The 17,345-nt window shown below is 37.3% G+C and overlaps 1 protein-coding gene across 11 annotated transcripts in view; it reads left to right on the forward strand.

The window, feature by feature from the left end:
• sbf1 (SET binding factor 1) overlaps positions 1-17,345 on the forward strand; it is a 54,183-nt gene that overhangs the window by 24,259 nt on the left and 12,579 nt on the right. For all 11 annotated transcript variants that reach the window (XM_084406490.1, XM_084406497.1, XM_084406494.1 and 8 more), the window contains 21 exons: positions 901-1,006; positions 1,208-1,340; positions 2,018-2,126; positions 3,441-3,554; positions 5,985-6,062; positions 6,258-6,371; positions 6,469-6,597; positions 6,705-6,803; positions 7,464-7,668; positions 7,792-7,904; positions 8,600-8,749; positions 8,971-9,039; positions 9,620-9,781; positions 10,577-10,839; positions 11,892-12,064; positions 12,170-12,243; positions 14,960-15,152; positions 15,409-15,539; positions 16,176-16,351; positions 16,793-16,929; positions 17,036-17,243. In XM_084406490.1, the coding sequence (XP_084262616.1) occupies positions 901-1,006; positions 1,208-1,340; positions 2,018-2,126; positions 3,441-3,554; positions 5,985-6,062; positions 6,258-6,371; positions 6,469-6,597; positions 6,705-6,803; positions 7,464-7,668; positions 7,792-7,904; positions 8,600-8,749; positions 8,971-9,039; positions 9,620-9,781; positions 10,577-10,839; positions 11,892-12,064; positions 12,170-12,243; positions 14,960-15,152; positions 15,409-15,539; positions 16,176-16,351; positions 16,793-16,929; positions 17,036-17,243 (2,936 nt within the window). The remainder of the gene's footprint in view (positions 1-900; positions 1,007-1,207; positions 1,341-2,017; positions 2,127-3,440; positions 3,555-5,984; positions 6,063-6,257; positions 6,372-6,468; positions 6,598-6,704; positions 6,804-7,463; positions 7,669-7,791; positions 7,905-8,599; positions 8,750-8,970; positions 9,040-9,619; positions 9,782-10,576; positions 10,840-11,891; positions 12,065-12,169; positions 12,244-14,959; positions 15,153-15,408; positions 15,540-16,175; positions 16,352-16,792; positions 16,930-17,035; positions 17,244-17,345) is intronic.

Genomic DNA, 17,345 nt, shown 5'->3' on the forward strand with positions numbered 1-17,345 from the left:
TGAGGTTTCATTACAGCAAGCATTTTATGAGGGTGTGTAATGTGCACATGCTCTAATGCAAGGCTGTTAAACGCTTGTGTGTGCTGTGGCTGTTTGACGTGATGACATAACCCCCCCCCCATACTGTCATTTTACAGCTTCCTCTTTACTTCCTGTCCTGATGTGACATTTACCCTAAAAGGACAGGTTTCTTGACACCTACTGACTTCACTTCTGCCTGAATATATAAAATCAGTCCTAATCAAAAGTCCCAAAATGGACATAACAGCAGCATGTGTTGGGCTGCGTGGATGGATAAGGACTAATTACAACTGTATAATGTAAATGACCTTTGGCTGATTGCTAACTGACTTGGATGAATGCTTATCAATGAATCTTCTTATCTCTTGCTAAATTTTGAAGAGGAAATGTTTGTCATTGTCTGGCATTGCTCTAAATATAACCTTTTTAGTATGACCTTACCAGATGCAGATGAGTATTATTCACTTTATACTTTTTATAAAAAAATAAAATAAAGATTCTTTCTGGTATTCAACAGCAAATTTTCATCCTCACCCTCAACGTTTCCAACTTTTTCATTTGTAACTTTCACAAAAAAGCAGTTATTGTAAATGTGACTTATTCATATCAGGAAATAGATGTTGTTTTCTGTTTGGTGCTCGTTTCTAATTGGAGAATGGCTTTGAATTCTTTTTTCCCCTTCTAAATAACCTCCTGTCTTTAGCTCACTCTACGACCAGCCTGCCGCGCACACATTAATCTTTCCCATAATGCCGTGGTGGAGGTGTTAGATGGTGGTGCTTTTCTTTTAAAGATGAGCTCACTCACATTTCTCATCTCCAATCTCTTTCCCCCCTTATTTTTATTTTTGTTCTCTCGCTCTTCTTTTGGATTCTACAGAGGACCATAACGCTTGGTGCGGGTGACAGGCAGGTTATCCAGACACCCATAAACGACTCCCTGCCTGTAAGCGGCTGCAGCGTGGCCCAGCTTTTCAGACAGCTCGGTAAGCCAATCAGCAGCAGGCTTAGGTGCTAAACAGCAAATCAGCCTCATTAAAACAGCAACAGTTGGTGTCAAGTGTCAGATGTGGACGGTGTAATATCCACCTTGTGTTGTTAAATAAATAACAGAGGAAGTGGGACTGATATTTGTAGGCTAAACTCTCTCTCTCTCTCTCTCTCTCTCTCTCTCTCTCTCTCTGCAGGAATTGCGAATGTTCTCTGTCTGTTTTGTGCTGCTCTGACAGAGCACAAGATCCTGTTCCTCTCCAGCAGTTATCAGCGTCTAACGGACGCTTGCAGAGGTTTACTGGCCATCATGTTCCCACTAAAGTACAGGTAAAGAGGGATCATATGTTGCCAGCGAATTTATTTCTTTATTTCTTTTGCTTTATGTAAAACATTTTAAACATCCCCATCCATTTCTCCCCCTACCATAGTTGATTTTAAAAGTTTTGAATAAATTGAATTTAAATAAAAGGTGAAATTACTGTTTTTTTTTTATAATAATAATAATAATAATATTAGTAATACAAATTTTTTTTAATATATATTTTTTATTAAATAAATATAGTTGTTTTTAACAGAGTTTTGAATAAATGTAATTTAAATAAAAGGTAACATTTCTGATTGATTTTTGATAATGTAATAACAATTTGTTTATTTATTTGTTTGTTTGTCTGTCATTGCTGTAATGTATTGTTATTATCTGTATTAATAGATTAATTAGATTAAACTAGAAATTGCACAAAATAATAATACATTTGATTTGCATAGTGCCTTTCATGCATAAAATGCAGGTCAAAATCTTCAAAATATCACAGAATATAAAAATACTTTAGAAAATAAAAATAAAAACAAGGCATTTATTTATTTAATTTATTTTTACTGATTAAATGCCTCTTTTTTTTTTTCTTTTTTTTTTTTAAGTTCTGTTTTTCCATTTATTTTTCCTGTTCATCCTAATCTTGTCTTCATCTCAATCCTCTTCCATGACTTTTTCCCACTCTCTCCAGTTTTACTTATGTTCCTATCTTACCGGGAAAGCTGCTGGAGGTGCTCAGCACGCCGACGCCCTTCATCATCGGAGTCAACTCATACTTCCGCTCGGAGACACAGGAGCTGGTGAGATGTTTTTTTTTTCTTTCCTCTTTTCACCCTCTGTGCTGTGAGGCTGAGGATGTTAAGGTTTGATCAGATATCTGACATATGGTGCTGTGTAACGCATGAACTCACATGTAAGATGATACAGCGTTCCATGCCATGCACAACATGGGATTAGATGCAGGAATACATGTACCTTCATACGCCTGAGTTGGTTTATCTAGATGCATCTCAACTAGGTTTTGGCCCTTTTAAAAGTTAATAAGCATATTTATTTAGCTATTGTGCCTGGTTATGTGTTTGGTTGCATTTATTATCTGGTTTTTGCATCAAATCTGTAACCCATGTTTTGAGGGCTCATTATCCAACAGTTTATTTAACATAAACACTGAATTTTCATGGATTTATTTCGAAGGCCATGTAATAACATGTGACTGGTTCCTTGCCCTCGCATATTTTACACCATTTGTTCAGAATTTCTGGTGATAAAATCCATTCGATGGTATTTCTAGTTTTATCTTGTTGAACAAGTATTACCTGCTGTTTTTTTGTACTGCCGAGTGCCTTAACAAAAGGTATTTACTCCAACAATTAAACCTGCTTGACTTTGATTTAGCTTAGTTCAGGGGTTTTCAATCCTTTAAATGCCATTGACCCCCCCCAAAATGATCATCTTCATGCCCCCATCCTAACATTTTAAAGGCATCTATTTAGTTTCTTGTATAACAGCCCAATGTATATTTTCCTGCTCGTTATAGCACTGTACTAGATGCATTATTTTTATTTATTTGCTTATTCATTTACTTTTCTTATTTTGATAGAATTTATTTATTTTTATGTAATTATTTATTTATTGTAATCTAATTTTTATTTATTTTATTTATTTATTTATTTTTTATACAGTTTTTCTCTAAACATTTAAGCCACCCTGGCTCAGTTTACGAGTGAATGTTGGACATCCCTGAGCATGTTTACATGCGGTGATCTGTATGTAGTTGAGTTCGAATGAGAGATGATATGATTATGATTCCAGGGAATGATACTTGACCTGAGGTCACTTTGTTTGGACCGGAACGTTCCAACATGTCAGAATTTTAAACAAAAGACATTCGCGCAGGACATTGGGCTTTAATAACTTCAGTAACTTTTTATTTTTTTGTCAGAAAAGCTTGAATCAGGTCTGATGTGCATCGTTTAACCAGTTTGGACTTGTCTAAAAGAGTTATTCCTTTCCCTGCTTTTGAAATATGAGTTGATGCTATGAATCTGCCCATATAGAACAATGTAGTTCAATGTGGGTCCATATTTACCCGTGTGCGTGCGTTATATTCACAGCTCGACGTAATCATTGCGGACCTGGACGGAGGCACGGTGACCATTCCGGAGTGTGTCCACATATCCCTGCTGCCTGAGCCACTTCATCATCACACACAGACGGCCATCTCCATGGTAATAAACCCGTTTTACCCGTTAGGTGTAAAGGCAGTCTCGGCGTTGAGTAATCACTGCCAGAGATGACACTGTCATAGTGAAATTGACTTTCACGTTTTTACAGATAATTGAACAAACACACAGTACAGGTTGAGGAAGTGTGGCACGTTTAATAGACTGGGGCTATAAAAACACATGAAATAAATATTTATCTTCATTACGAGGTACATAAATGGTTCTCGGCACACATTACTCAACCATGTGTACTTCCTTGTTGAAGTTACGCTCACTGAATTGCTAAGAAGATGATTGGGCTCAGTTATTTTTACAGGCAGCTTTATAGTGGTTTAAAGTAGTTATAGGGCAATATTCTATATTATTGTAATTGATGGGGAAAAAAGTGGAGGGTCCATAAAACATTTTATTACTTGTTAGTTTTTTAACTACGTATTTACTTATTATCTCTTTCAAAAGAAATGACATTTATTAAGGTATTTTTTTACCCTTGAGATCGCCTTTTACACATTTTAACATTTAAAGTGTTAATTCTATCATTTAAAAATACTGTATGTATATTACTTTTAAATGTTCTGATACTGATAAAAAAAAAATCCCTTCAAAACACTTTTTATACAGGCTCTGACAGAGGATAAATATAGAAACGCAAGCGGAAATATCATATTTAATCTCTGGTTTGTTGTTAACAATTAGGAAATGTCATTTTCAACTTTACTGTATGATGCATGAGTCATTGTCATACCTGGATCTTTTCTGAAAGGAAGTTATTTTTCTTTTCAGGAAAGGGACAATAAATAGGGTTTTCCGTTCTGTGCTCATGCCTAAAAGTGTCCGATTGTCTGTCTGTGTTGTTTTAGATTGCATCACAATTGTCACAGAAAGGTCCTTGTGTGTGGCATTCACATTTCGCCCCTCTGGAAACGAGCCCGGAGTCCCTCGATATATGTGTGTGTGTGTGTGTGTGTGTGTGTTTATCCTCAGTCTCGCAGACACTCTAGTGTCTCTCTGAAAAGTGCGTCTGTGGCGCCAAGGCAGACAGACCATCCCAGCAGAGGTGGCAGAGGTTGCGTATGTGTGTTTGAGCGAGGAGGGCTCACATAACCACATCCCCTCAGGGAAATAGATGATAATCATGGCTGAGAAAAGAGATCGCCATGCCTCAGTTATAAACCCATTTCATCTGTTTAATTGCCTGGAAAAGCGTGGGGTTTCTTTGTTTTCTTTTTCCTGATCCTCACTGTTCTTTATCCAAAGATTAAAGATGCTTCCGATAGTTGTGTAGGCAACTACCGTCTTTGGTTTTTGTCCTAATCCTGTACCTTATGAATTAGCTAAGTGAGTTTTGTTATTAGCTCCAGCTCCGGACGGCAGCTTTCTGTAATTACAGGAGCGCTTATGTGCACAGATGAGCCAGATATGGATACTTTCAGTGGGAATTGTATATCGAATCACAGTTATGAAGACACTTGCACCTCATTTTTCAGTCGTCACTGAAAGCGAAATACTGCACAAAGTGATTTAATGTTTACATTGAACTATATGGAATATGATTTCACTGTGGGCTACATAGTATGTAACACACCAAACAGCTGATGAAATAACTTTGCTGTTGTGGCTGGACAAAAACTCAAGGAAAATCAGATTTGTTGCTTTGTCATGTCACGGACACAATGAACATTGTGCTTTAAACTGTTGCTGCTGACATTAAACTGATTTATGACGTGAAGCTTAAAATGGTGGCATTGTTAAGTAGGGGTGTAAAAATGTGTGGCGCACCAATGAAAATTCAGTGCATTCATTACAGAATTAAATAATCAACTAGAATAATAATTTTATGCTGTAATAAATTACGTTCATGTCGGATCCAGATTATGAAAAGCCACCACACCCAGACAGTGAAACAGTGAAAAAGTAAAACTGTTCAAAATAGTTTTCGTTCATTAAAATAAAGCTGCAAAAATAAAATATACCGTACATATTAGATGACAAACTTCAACTTTCAGTTAGTTGCTGAAGATTTAAATACTAAAAAAAGACTAAAATACTAAAACACTTAGACTGAAATAAAAATAAAGCTTAAAAAATAATAGTAAAATTAAAACGAAAACTGAAAATATATACTATAATGAAACATTAACCAATGTGCCTTCAGCATATTTTTGAAAATAATTATGAATTACAACCAAATATTTAGTGAATTATTCAAATTCTGACCAAACATAATTTCGTGTGTTGAATCATTTAACAAAGAATCGATGTCAGAGCAAATATTTACGTCCGTCATTGTTTGTATTGTAGAGTATTTACCTTGAAAAGAAAATTTGACGTCAATTTTGCTTCTTATCACTGTGACTAGGTATATATAGCAGGCAATTAAGTAGAGCGATTGTACTGTAATCTTACTATATATGTATGTTTTGTGTAATAAAGGTTCTTGATCCAGAGCTGGAAGTGTCTGATCATGCGTTTCCTCCACCTTCCATTCAACCATCCACACCTAAGATTCAGGTACGTTTTCTTTTAAAAATTTCTTTTTAATCCATAAATGTTTTTCCTCCTTCCTTGTGTAATCGTCAGCATCTGACGTCAAATCTAGAAATGCGATTGTTTTTTTATTAATGTTGACTCTTTTATGGTGGTCGTGACATTGCAGGAAGTTATTGTTTTACGAGAGTGTCATTGTTTGATGTGTGTGTGTTGTAGGATAAAGAGATCCGCGCTGTCTTCCTGTGGCTGTTCGCGCAGCTCTTTCAGGGCTATCGATGGTGTTTGCATATAATTCGCATCCACCCTGAACCCGTCATACGCTTTCATAAGGTACTGAAGACCCCCCCGAATTCAATTTCACACAGATAAAAAATGGTAATACAAAAGCATGAACAGGCCTATAAAGCTTGTTGTTTTTTTTCTCCAGGCTGCATTTTTGGGGCAGAGAGCACTAACCGAGGACGACTTCCTGATGAAGGTGCTGGACGGCATGGCCTTCGCTGGGTTCGTGTCTGAGCGGGGTCCTCCGTACCGAGCCACGGACCTGTTTGACGATGTAAGTCATGGGTGTAGCTGACATCCAATAGGAAATTGAGAAGGATGCCTTCTCTGTGTGTTGTTCAAGCTCTCTGATCTTTCCTCCCTCATTTCGTTTCACTGTAGCTCATAGCCAATGAGGTGGAGCGCATTCGACAGGAGACAGGACATCCTCATAAAGTGATGAAGCATGTTAAGGAGCTGGCGGAGCATCTTTTCAAAAATGTATGTTTTTCATGTGTCGTATCTGCCGTGCACAGTGTCTAATTTGTCGCAACATTAAAAATAAAACATTTCCAGGTCAAAATTGAGACTAAAACAGGTTTTTGTTCTTTTACTTTTGTTTTACACACAACTTTTTATTTTTTACACCAATAAAGAATATTTGCGGTTAGGGATGCGCAATATATCTGTACAATATAAGTTATCAGCCAATATTTAAACAATTATTAGTGTTTTCTCTCACTTAAAAGGATAGTTCACCCTAAAATTCAAAGTTAAGTCATTATTTACTAACCCTGTTATTGTTCTAATGCCATATGTTCGTTCGTTCTTTCTTTTATGGATTATACCTTTAACGTTTATCTAATTAATTAAGTGTTTTAATTCACTAATAATTGAATTGTTCGTTGTAATTGTTATTTTAAATCTCAAAATAGAGATTCATTTTCCACAGTGTTGTAATGTTGCAATCTACATTTACATTGTTTGAGTGTTTTAAATGTAGCATAGCATTTTAATATTGCCATTATTTTTTAGTTTTTACATTTTTTTTATTATATTATAAAATTATAATACATAAGAATTGGCATTTCATTGGGAAAATGATTTTTCAACATTTTGTCAAGAACTCTCTAAACGCAAGTTTGTCTGTTTCTCTGTCAGGAAAACCCATACCCAGCGGTGACCATGCACCGAGTTCAGAGGACAGCTGAAAACGTTCTGCACCGGCTACCACAGTCCGTTTTCCCTCACCTGGACGAGGTCTCCGTGCAGCTCTTTATAGACCACGCTACAGCAAAACTCAAAACCGCCCCTCCTGTGGTCAAGGCCGAACTGAAGGGCATGGTTCCATCCGGACCTCCACTGGGTGAGATTGCAAATTCCAGTGCTCAGTTTTAAACTTGTCGCACTAATCGATATGCACACTTTTGTGCTAATCTTAATAAAGCCTTAATGGGGATTAAAATGTTTTTATTTCTCTGGCTTCTAGCTGACATAGTGGACAGGAACGGGAATGTAATGGCAAACAGCGCCCGGAGGTTAGAGGTGGTCAGGAACTGCATCACATATATTTTTGACAACAAGATGCTGGAAGCCAAGAAGGTAAGAACCACTTATAAAACATTTAGTGAGGTTTTTTTGTTTAAGTGCCCCTATAATGCTATTTTAAAGGTTCTACAATAGGTTTAAATACATCCAAGGTTTCTCATAATATACAATACAGCTTCGCCTCTTTTCTCACTGTGTCTAAATCCGTTCTATCAAGGATCCGGTCTCTCTAAACACCTCCTTTAACTCGACTCTGATTGGCCAGATGGCCCAGTCTTTTGTGGGAAACATCCATTACCATATCTGAATTTCAGCTCCAGAGGCTCCCTCAGCACTTGCGTACACAGTGATACGAACAGTAATGATGGCGTCGGTTTCACTGTATCAGTTCCTCATCCTTTCTCAGCGCAGGCAAAGTGGATTTGCTTTCTCAGCACAGAAAACAGTGTCTTCTCGACATTTCCACAGCACAAACCAAACTCTTCCAGTCTCTGCTACAAGTCCAGTGTTTGAGGGCGGGTCAATGTAGACGTTGTATGACATAATAATAATAATAATAATAATAAACAGCAGCTGATAAACAGCTATTACACATGACAGGAAAGGTAATATCCGAAAAGCATAATAGGGGCACTTTAAACATAAGCCAGATTTATGGTGTTTGTTTCAGCTGAAGCTTTTATGATCTCAAATTAGTAAATGTGTATGTGTGTGTTAACTTGCTTCTCTGTGTGTGTGTGTGTGTGCAGTTAATGCCGGCGGTGTTGAGGGCGCTGAAGGGTCGGGCGGCGCGTGTTTGTCTGACCCAGGAGCTCAACCTTCACGTGCTGCAGAACAGGGCCGTTCTAGACGACCAACAGTTCGACTACATCATCCGTATGATGAACTGCACCCTGCAGGTAAATCCCAGGAATGTGCTTTAACAACTTTCAATGAATCAAATACAGAGTGTTTATGGGTGTTTCTCGGATTGTTGTGCTGCAATAAGGAAGTGTAAAATATGTTGTTTTGGTTTAGTTTATGATTGTTGTTCATCATCTGTTTCATCTTTTACCTCCATAAATTGTGTTATACAAATGTTTTGACGTCTGCAGATTAATGCTTCTATTTTTATCTTCAGGATTGCTCACATATGGATGAACATGGGATTGCTGCTGCCCTGCTGCCATTGGTCACTGCCTTCTGTCGGGTGAGTGAATGGAGGACTTTTAAGTACAATAAATATATATGGTTAGCATAAAACATTTACCGGTAGTAGATTCCTTAGAAGCTCAGGAGTTGCAAGATAACAATTTTGTTTTGCATGTCTGGGATGAATGACGAATAAGAGGCAAGAAGAACATAAAGATGGAGAATAAAATAGAGGAGGACTTGTTACATTGCACTTAAATATGTTAGCGAAGTACTCTGTAGAAAACATAACTTGGACTGCAGATGAATACAGTTTATAACATAAAAATAAAAAATGCAGTATTTGTGTTGTTGCTTAGCTTTAAGATAATCGGAGCTTAAATATAATAAAATAATTTAAACTCAGATTAGTATTTCACATGCAATTAGTTGGTTTGGTAAAAAGCCATATAATAAGTGGGATAATGTGCATTGAGCTTATTTTGTGATAATGACTAGCCAACAGGACATATTTGGCCATTTTGAGAAGTTCAATAATGAGTGCTGAGGGCATGTCTGTTCTGTAAAGGTACTGGATAAAGGGTGGATTCTCTCTGACTTCAGCTGCTGAGTTTACAGTTGTTTGTTGTGTTATACAGAAATTGGGGGGAGGCATCACTCAGTTCGCCTACAGCTGCGTTCAGGAGCACATGGTGTGGACGAATATGCAGTTCTGGGAGGCCATGTTTTACAGTGATGTTCAGAAACACATCCGGACCCTGTACCTGGAGAACGGCGAGGAGGGAGACGCATCCACCCCTGTAATATTTTATTTTATTTTATTTTATTTTATTTTATTTTATTTTATTTTATTTTATTTTATTTTATTTTATTTTATTTTATTTTATTTTATTTTATTTTATTTATTTGAAATTTTTATTATTATTATTATAATTTTTTTTTTTTTTTTTTTTTTTATCATTTTTATATTTTTAAGTTATGAAAGTTATTTTAAAGTGTTGCCTTTAATATTAAGAAAACGCTACTGTTCAAAAGTTTGGAGTCAGTACATTTTTTGTTTTTGGAAAAAATATTACTTTTATTCAGCAAGGATGCACTAAATTGATCAAAAGTGACAGTAAAGACATTTATAATGTTACAAAAATATTTCTATTTCAAATATATGCTTTTGAACTTTCTATTCATCAAAAATTCCTGAAAAAAATTTATCAGTGTAAGATAATTCTTATTATACTGTAATAAAAAATGTTTCCTGAGCAGAAAATCATCATATAATGATTTCTGAAGGATCATGTGACACTGAAGACTAGAGTAATGATGCTGAAATTTCAGCTTTGTCATCACAGAAATAAATAATTTTTTAATAAGATATTAAAATACAAAACAGTTAAAATTTTGTTTCAATTGTAATATTTCACAATATTGCTTTTTACTGCACTTTTGATCAAAAAATGCAAATAAAACTTCTTTCCAATCCCAAACATTTGAATGTAAATGCATGTTGTTTGTTTTATGTTTGAAAATGGATGTTTATAAGGCTGATTTTCTTTTACTGCTGCCCGTTGTATTTGACCTTTGACCTCTGCATCTTTCAGGAGGTGGAGGGCATGGGGGGTCAGAAGCAGCTGAGCGCGCTGGACTTGGCGTCAGAGCAGAGCCGTCTGTGGCCCACGCTGAGTAAAGAACAGCAGCAGGAGCGCGTTCAGAAGGAGGAGAGCACGGTGTTCAGTCAGGCCATTCACTACGCCAACCGCATGAGCTATCTCCTGCTGCCGCTCGACACCAGTAAAAACCGCCTGCTCCGCAACACCGGCCTGGGAGATGTGGAGAGCGTCAGCAACAGCTACGTCACTAACAGGTGTGTGCTGCTATGCTTGGGCACAGCAAGACGCTTTGAACATAACATAACATATAACAGAGTAAAAAGTAAAATAAAATGAAGGAAAATAAATTAAAAACTTGTATACCACTAACAGCTACATCACAATAGTGCTTGAAAAGTCCTTGAAAGTCCTGCAATGTTAAAGTCCCCGTGAACCGGAAGTTGCAAACGACTTTTCTCCAGTGTTGTGACGTATTTCCCAGTGAAAGGGAATATTGAACAGAGGGCAGGGTTTTACTTCAGTGCTCCTCTTCTCCATCTCTGCTGCTCATAGCAGACTAGCGGTTTGAGGCGAGTGGTTAAGCGTTTTCAACCCAAGCCGTCAAACTGACGTCATCAGAAAAGGAACGCCATTCCAGACCGGAAGTAACTCTTCAGATTTTGATTAAAGATTACCGCGGCAATCAATTATTTTCTGTGTATTAACTTGCACGGATTAATTGTTCACCACAAGACTAGTAATATGCGCTAACAAAGTAAATAGGGTCAATTTTGATTTCATGTCGACTTTAAAGTTTCTGTACAAGCCCTGAATAAAAAAAAAAGAAGAAAGAATTAGAATTGAAATTGAAAAATAAATTTTATTAAAAATATAAATTACAAATAAAAAAATAAGGATAAATAAATAGTAAAGCAAAATAAAGCCAAAAACAAAACAAAAAAACTTGTAGACCACTAACAGCTACATCACAGTTGTGCTTGAAATGTCCTTGGAAGTCCTGGAATTGAATTTTTACAGTATCTGCATGAACCCTGAATCAAATACAAATTAAAAAATTATAATAAAATAAAAAATAAACAAATGATAAAAAAATTGTTATTAATTAAAAATGTAACAAATAATAAAACATAAAAAGTAAAGTTAAATAAAGATAAAAATAAAATAAAATTGTAGACCACTAACAGCTACATCACTTACAGGTGTGTGCTATAACAAAATTCAACAAAATAGCATAAAGTAAAAGAACAAAATAAAAAATAAAAGAACAAAACTATTAGACCACTAATTTTGTTTTTCATTCGTCCAGTATTGCGGGCAGCATGGCAGAAAGCTACGACACGGAGAGCGGCTTTGAGGATGCCGAAAGCTCGGATGTTGCGAACTCGGTTGTTCGGTTCATCAACCGTTTTGTTGACAAAGTGTGCAACGAGAGCGGCGTCACCAACGATCACCTGAAGGCCCTTCACACAATGATACCAGGTAAAACGACTTTCACGGACAATGCAGCCATCCGAACGGGTCTGAACAGTGCTACATTTGTTTTTGTTTTTTTAAAGCTCATATACTGTTGTGTTTCTCTTGCAGACATCGTTCAGATGCACATCGAGACATTGGAAGCTGTTCACAGGGAGAGCAAACGACTGCCGCCTATCCAAAAGGTAACCAACTCAATATTTTATGTTCCGCTGGGCAGGAAATGCAGTGTAGAAAACCAGGCAGATCCACCCACATACCACTTCAACCCCTCCACCCTTGAGTCAGAGTGCCACGGCAGGTACGTTTGCGTGACGGCACTGCCTCACTGACCGTGGCCTGAATGATGCATGCTGGTCTTACTGGCCTGCTGTTCTGAGCACACTTTAGTCTGATGTTCTGCCATGCTTTCCTTTAACACACAGGTTTGATTTTATCGTACATCCTGGTGCAACGTTACCATAACGCCCTAGCAGAATGCTCGAACAAAACCTTCATGGTTTATTTCATTTGACAGTTCATGTGTATTGTATTGCACAATCCGCTCTAATCTCAAAGCAGTCTTAAAGGGATCTAGTTCGCCCTAAAATGAATAAAATCATCTTCATTTACTCGCGCTCATTTTGTTCCAAACCTGTTTGACTTTGTTTCTTTATTTTATTATTTTATTTAATTTTATTATTCACCTTCATTGTATGTTAAATTATTAAATTAAAATTATGTTAATTTACTCACCGTAATGTCGTTCGAAAATCTGGTTAACTTTTTTTTTTTTTTTTTTGATTTATTCACCTTCATTGTATGTTAAATTATCTTTATTTACTCACCCTCATATAATTTGAAAATCTGGTTAATTTTTATTATTATTTCATTATTTTATTTTATTATTCACTGTATGGAAAAGAACACTGGATAAACTTTTGTGTTCCATGGAAGAAAGAAAGTCTTACGGGTGTGGAATAGAATACATTGAATCTTTTTGAACTATTCTTTTAAATGCCCATCTTCTATCGCAATGGCAGAACTGCACAGTGAAGTGTGGTAAAGACTTTGTAGTGTTTTTTTTTTTTTTTTTGGACTTGACTGTATTTTCACTCCACTGAGTTCTTAAGAAAAGGAGAGCCAGTCATGCATCTTTCATCACTCATTGCCTAGCAACCAGTGCTGTCACGGGACGCCAGCATTGAACACTTTCCCAAGAACTCAACTAAGAGAGTATGAAAGGGACCCCATCTACTGTACAGCTCTAGATAGATGGACTCAAGATCGCTTCCCGTTACGAGGACACATAGATGGTCATGAGATCTGTAAACCGTTCCGAATCTCAGCATCGAATGTGGTGAAACTTGCTCTTGCGTAAGCGCCTGGAGAGTATTCTGGGTCAAGGAGCGCGCTGTTTTTTTGGCCCATAATGCATTTGTTTATTTGGAAAAAAAAGAAAAATGCTAGTATCAGTTAAATAAACATAGACTACTTTTCCCCGATGAAAATGCAGCTTCTGGCATTTCTGGACTTATGAAATTATATTAGAAGAACTGTGGGAATGTTTTACAATCTGAATTCTAAATATCCAAGTATCCCATGCTTTATGCCAACGTGAAATCCAAATTGACCCCATTTACTTTGTAATACACGCCGGTCCTCATATTGTGCATGATTCATCTGTGCATATATTAATTCAGAATTCGGAAAGGCACAGAAAATGAAAAACTCTTTCTACGGAGCCCCTAAAGGGACACGGTTAGGCTTGCTGCGATAGTCGGTTACATTACAGTACATCATGATTTCACTTATCACGTGAACGTATTAAAGAGAGATGACTGACAAGGACGATGGTGGAGGATTTGGTGCGCAACAGATCCTGAGCATTACTGAGAAATATCTTGTAAAATGTGTGGTCAGTCAGTACCGCCGCTCCCTTTACACAGAGTACGCGTGATCGCGAATTCGATATATCATATTGATAACCTGCAAATCATATACAAAATAATTACCCAACTATATAATTTTATCTATATAATAAAAACTAAAAAATATTCCAATTAAAAAATCAAATAATTTCATAAAAAATTATGTGTTAAGATAAAAAAAAAAAATTAATTAAAAAAAAATTTAATTAAAAAAATTTGGTAATTTGAGACATCGGTAATTTAATTTTAAAAATGGTAATTTGATAGAAAAAAATATTGTAATTGAATTCCAGTTCTTGTTAATATATTTTGCGATAATAGAATTAGTGCTGTCAAATTGCATCATGTATATAAATATGTGCGTGTGTGTGTGTGTGTATAGATACTGAAGTACATCTGTACACACTACACACATATATTATATATTTACAAACTTTTATGTTAGATGCGATTTAATGGATTTAACAGCACTAATGGTACGTTTGGAAGAGAAGGGTTACCCTTGGGGATCCGTTGAGATGCTCTTATGGTTGTTCTTATTTTGGATATGTAACGCCCACATTTTTCATGATCTAATCATTTCCCATAGATAGAATCTGTCCCACTCGATTGAATATCCTGTTTCACTCGAAAATAAGTCACCTTAAAAAAGCAGTTTCATGTTAAGCCATAACCAAATTCTCTTGAATTTGGACTAACACATCCTCATTAAGCTGAATGTGTTTTTACATGCTCAAGTCCATTAACCTTCTGAAATATCACACCAACTGAGAGGAAATGCACCTTTGCGGTGTGCTGTATGTTTTTTGTGATTTGAATGATCTGTTTCCTCCAGTTCATGATATGGGGAAGCATTCTGCATGCTTGATGTGAAGTGTGGTATGAATTTTACATTAGAGCAACTTGAGCATAATATGCACTGACAGTCATTATTTTCCATTTTTGCTTTCCTTAATTTCTCTCTATTTCCTCTTTATTTTCCTGTCTCCAGCCCAAGCTTTTGAGACCAACTCTCTTGCCCGGTGAGGAGTTTGTGATGGACGGCATGCGGGTGCACCTCATAGCAGACGGCCGAGAGGAAGCCACGGGCACGATGGGTGGGCCGCCCCTGCTGCCCGCTGAAGGAGCCATCTTTCTCACCAACTACCGGCTCATCTTCAAGGGCACACCCACCGACCCGCTCGGTACGCTCCTATTGGTCATGCTTCTCACTGGGATTGATTTTGTTCTTGTTCAGAGCAGCAAGTCTCTGCAGTCATGCTGTTGGTCATGAATTATAGAAATCTCATCCTTGTCTCAGCTAATTTTCTCAGTTTAAGAGATGTAGGGCACTTAACTTGACTCATTGAGCTCACGCTGTGAAGTTTGTAAATAGAAATGAACACAAAAAGCCTTTTTGGAAGTGCAATAAATGTTGCCGTACGTGTTTGTATTGTGCAGTTGGAGAGCAAGTGGTCACCCGCTCTTTCCCCGTCGCCTCCCTCACAAAAGAGAAGCGGATCTCTAATCTTAATCTTCCCATGGATCAGTTCATACAAGATGGTCTCCAGCTGCGTTCCTGCACCTTTCAGGTATTGAGCATCACCTGCCTTTCCTTTAGCTCCATTACTAACAATACATGAAATTATGTAAGTGCATAAAAACCCTTCAGTTAATGCAGATTAATAATACATTACATATTCATTATGTAATATCATTTTATTATTTCACAGCAGGGGAAACATGCTTAATAATGCTTGTTTTATCGCATATATTCATGTTTACACACTTTACGAGCACAGTTAGCATTGCTAAGACACAATAACGCACGGAAGCAACACTATAATCAGACGGATTATGAGCTGATGCGAGTACAGCTCGTATCTCTTTTAATGGGGAACATCAAATTCTCCAAAGCTTAAAATCTCCCATGAAATCTGACAACAACGGTCTTATCAATCTTGATTCTGAATGCTCAAATCATGACGAAAAACTGAATTATTCAGGCTGGACCAGCATAGTAATGTGACTGCACCATCTTTATATATCTAAAGTCTTAAGTATTATTTATAAGCCACAAAAAAACTCAACTGACCATTTAGATAATGACAAAAAAACTGTATTGGTGGAAACAATTTCTTGCAAATATTTTATTTTGCGATTTCAGTGGCATGCGAATTGATCAAGCCTTTATTCTTATTTATTTCAACGTTTCTCCTCTCTTGTAGCTGATGAAGATCGCCTTTGATGAGGAGGTAGCGTCAGATCTTGCTGAGGTGTTCAGGAAACACATGCATAAGCTCAGATACCCACAGCACGTCCAGGGCACGTTTGCCTTCACTGTGGGTCAGTCTGCAAAGCTGGTGGTGGAGCACAAGACCAAGGACAAGAACCAGTCGCTAAAGTAAGACCTGAATGGATGTTTGCCCTTTAAACAACACACAACACACAACTCTCAACTCTCAGCACATCATTTTCTGTTTTTACGTCCATCTTTTTCTCACACTCACATACATGCTTTCCCGGTCCTCTTCCCGTTTGGGTCATGCAACCCAGTCCCACTGGTTAAAAAGAAATGGCGTGTGATGGCACTGTGCAAGCCATGAATTATTTAGCAGTGGAAATTTTGAAAGCTATCCTGCATTAGCAGCAAATGGGTGCCATGGCAAACTCAGATGCGGTTCTGTTCAATTATCTTCAAACTCTTTTAAGAGCAGCTTTTAGCGTTTTTGAGAAATACACTGTGACAACAGCTCATACATGTTATGTATTTAAATGGTGAGTTTTCCACTCTAGGCTTGGATAGTGCTTGATATTAAAATGTCTGAGTTGCTGTTTCTTATAGAACGCTGTCTAAAAACCTGGTTAAGACCGCAAAGAGGACCATTGGGCGTCAATATGTAACCCGGAAGAAGTATTCCCCACCGACCTGGGAAAACCGCAGCAGTTTGCAGTCAGAGTTGGATGAGGATGAGATCTCTGGTGAGACGAGCACAAAAACGCACACTCATTCATATACATTTTGATTAATGATTGTTATCACCAACACGTGATTATGCAATATAATGTATCTTTTCTGACTGAACAGTGTCTGAAGAGCCGGACCAGAGTTCGCTCACGCTTTCCTCCACCATCCGCTCGTCGGACCGCCAGACCATGAGTAATGTGGTCGAGCGGGCCTGCTGTCGTGACTATCAGCGCCTGGGACTGGGAACTCTCAGCAACAGCCTGACACGCTCCAAAAACGAACCCTTCCGTATCTCCACTGTCAACCGGATGTACACGGTCTGTCGAAGGTCAGTCCCAGAATTCCCAGAAGCTTTAGTTCAAATGCTGTTAATCATTGTATTAGTGTAGTATTTATGTCTAAATCTCATTGGCTGTCTGTCCGTGTGCTT

This window comes from Rutilus rutilus, assembly GCF_951802725.1.
Source record: "Rutilus rutilus genome assembly, chromosome: 4".
Classification (NCBI taxonomy): Eukaryota; Metazoa; Chordata; class Actinopteri; order Cypriniformes; family Leuciscidae; genus Rutilus; species Rutilus rutilus.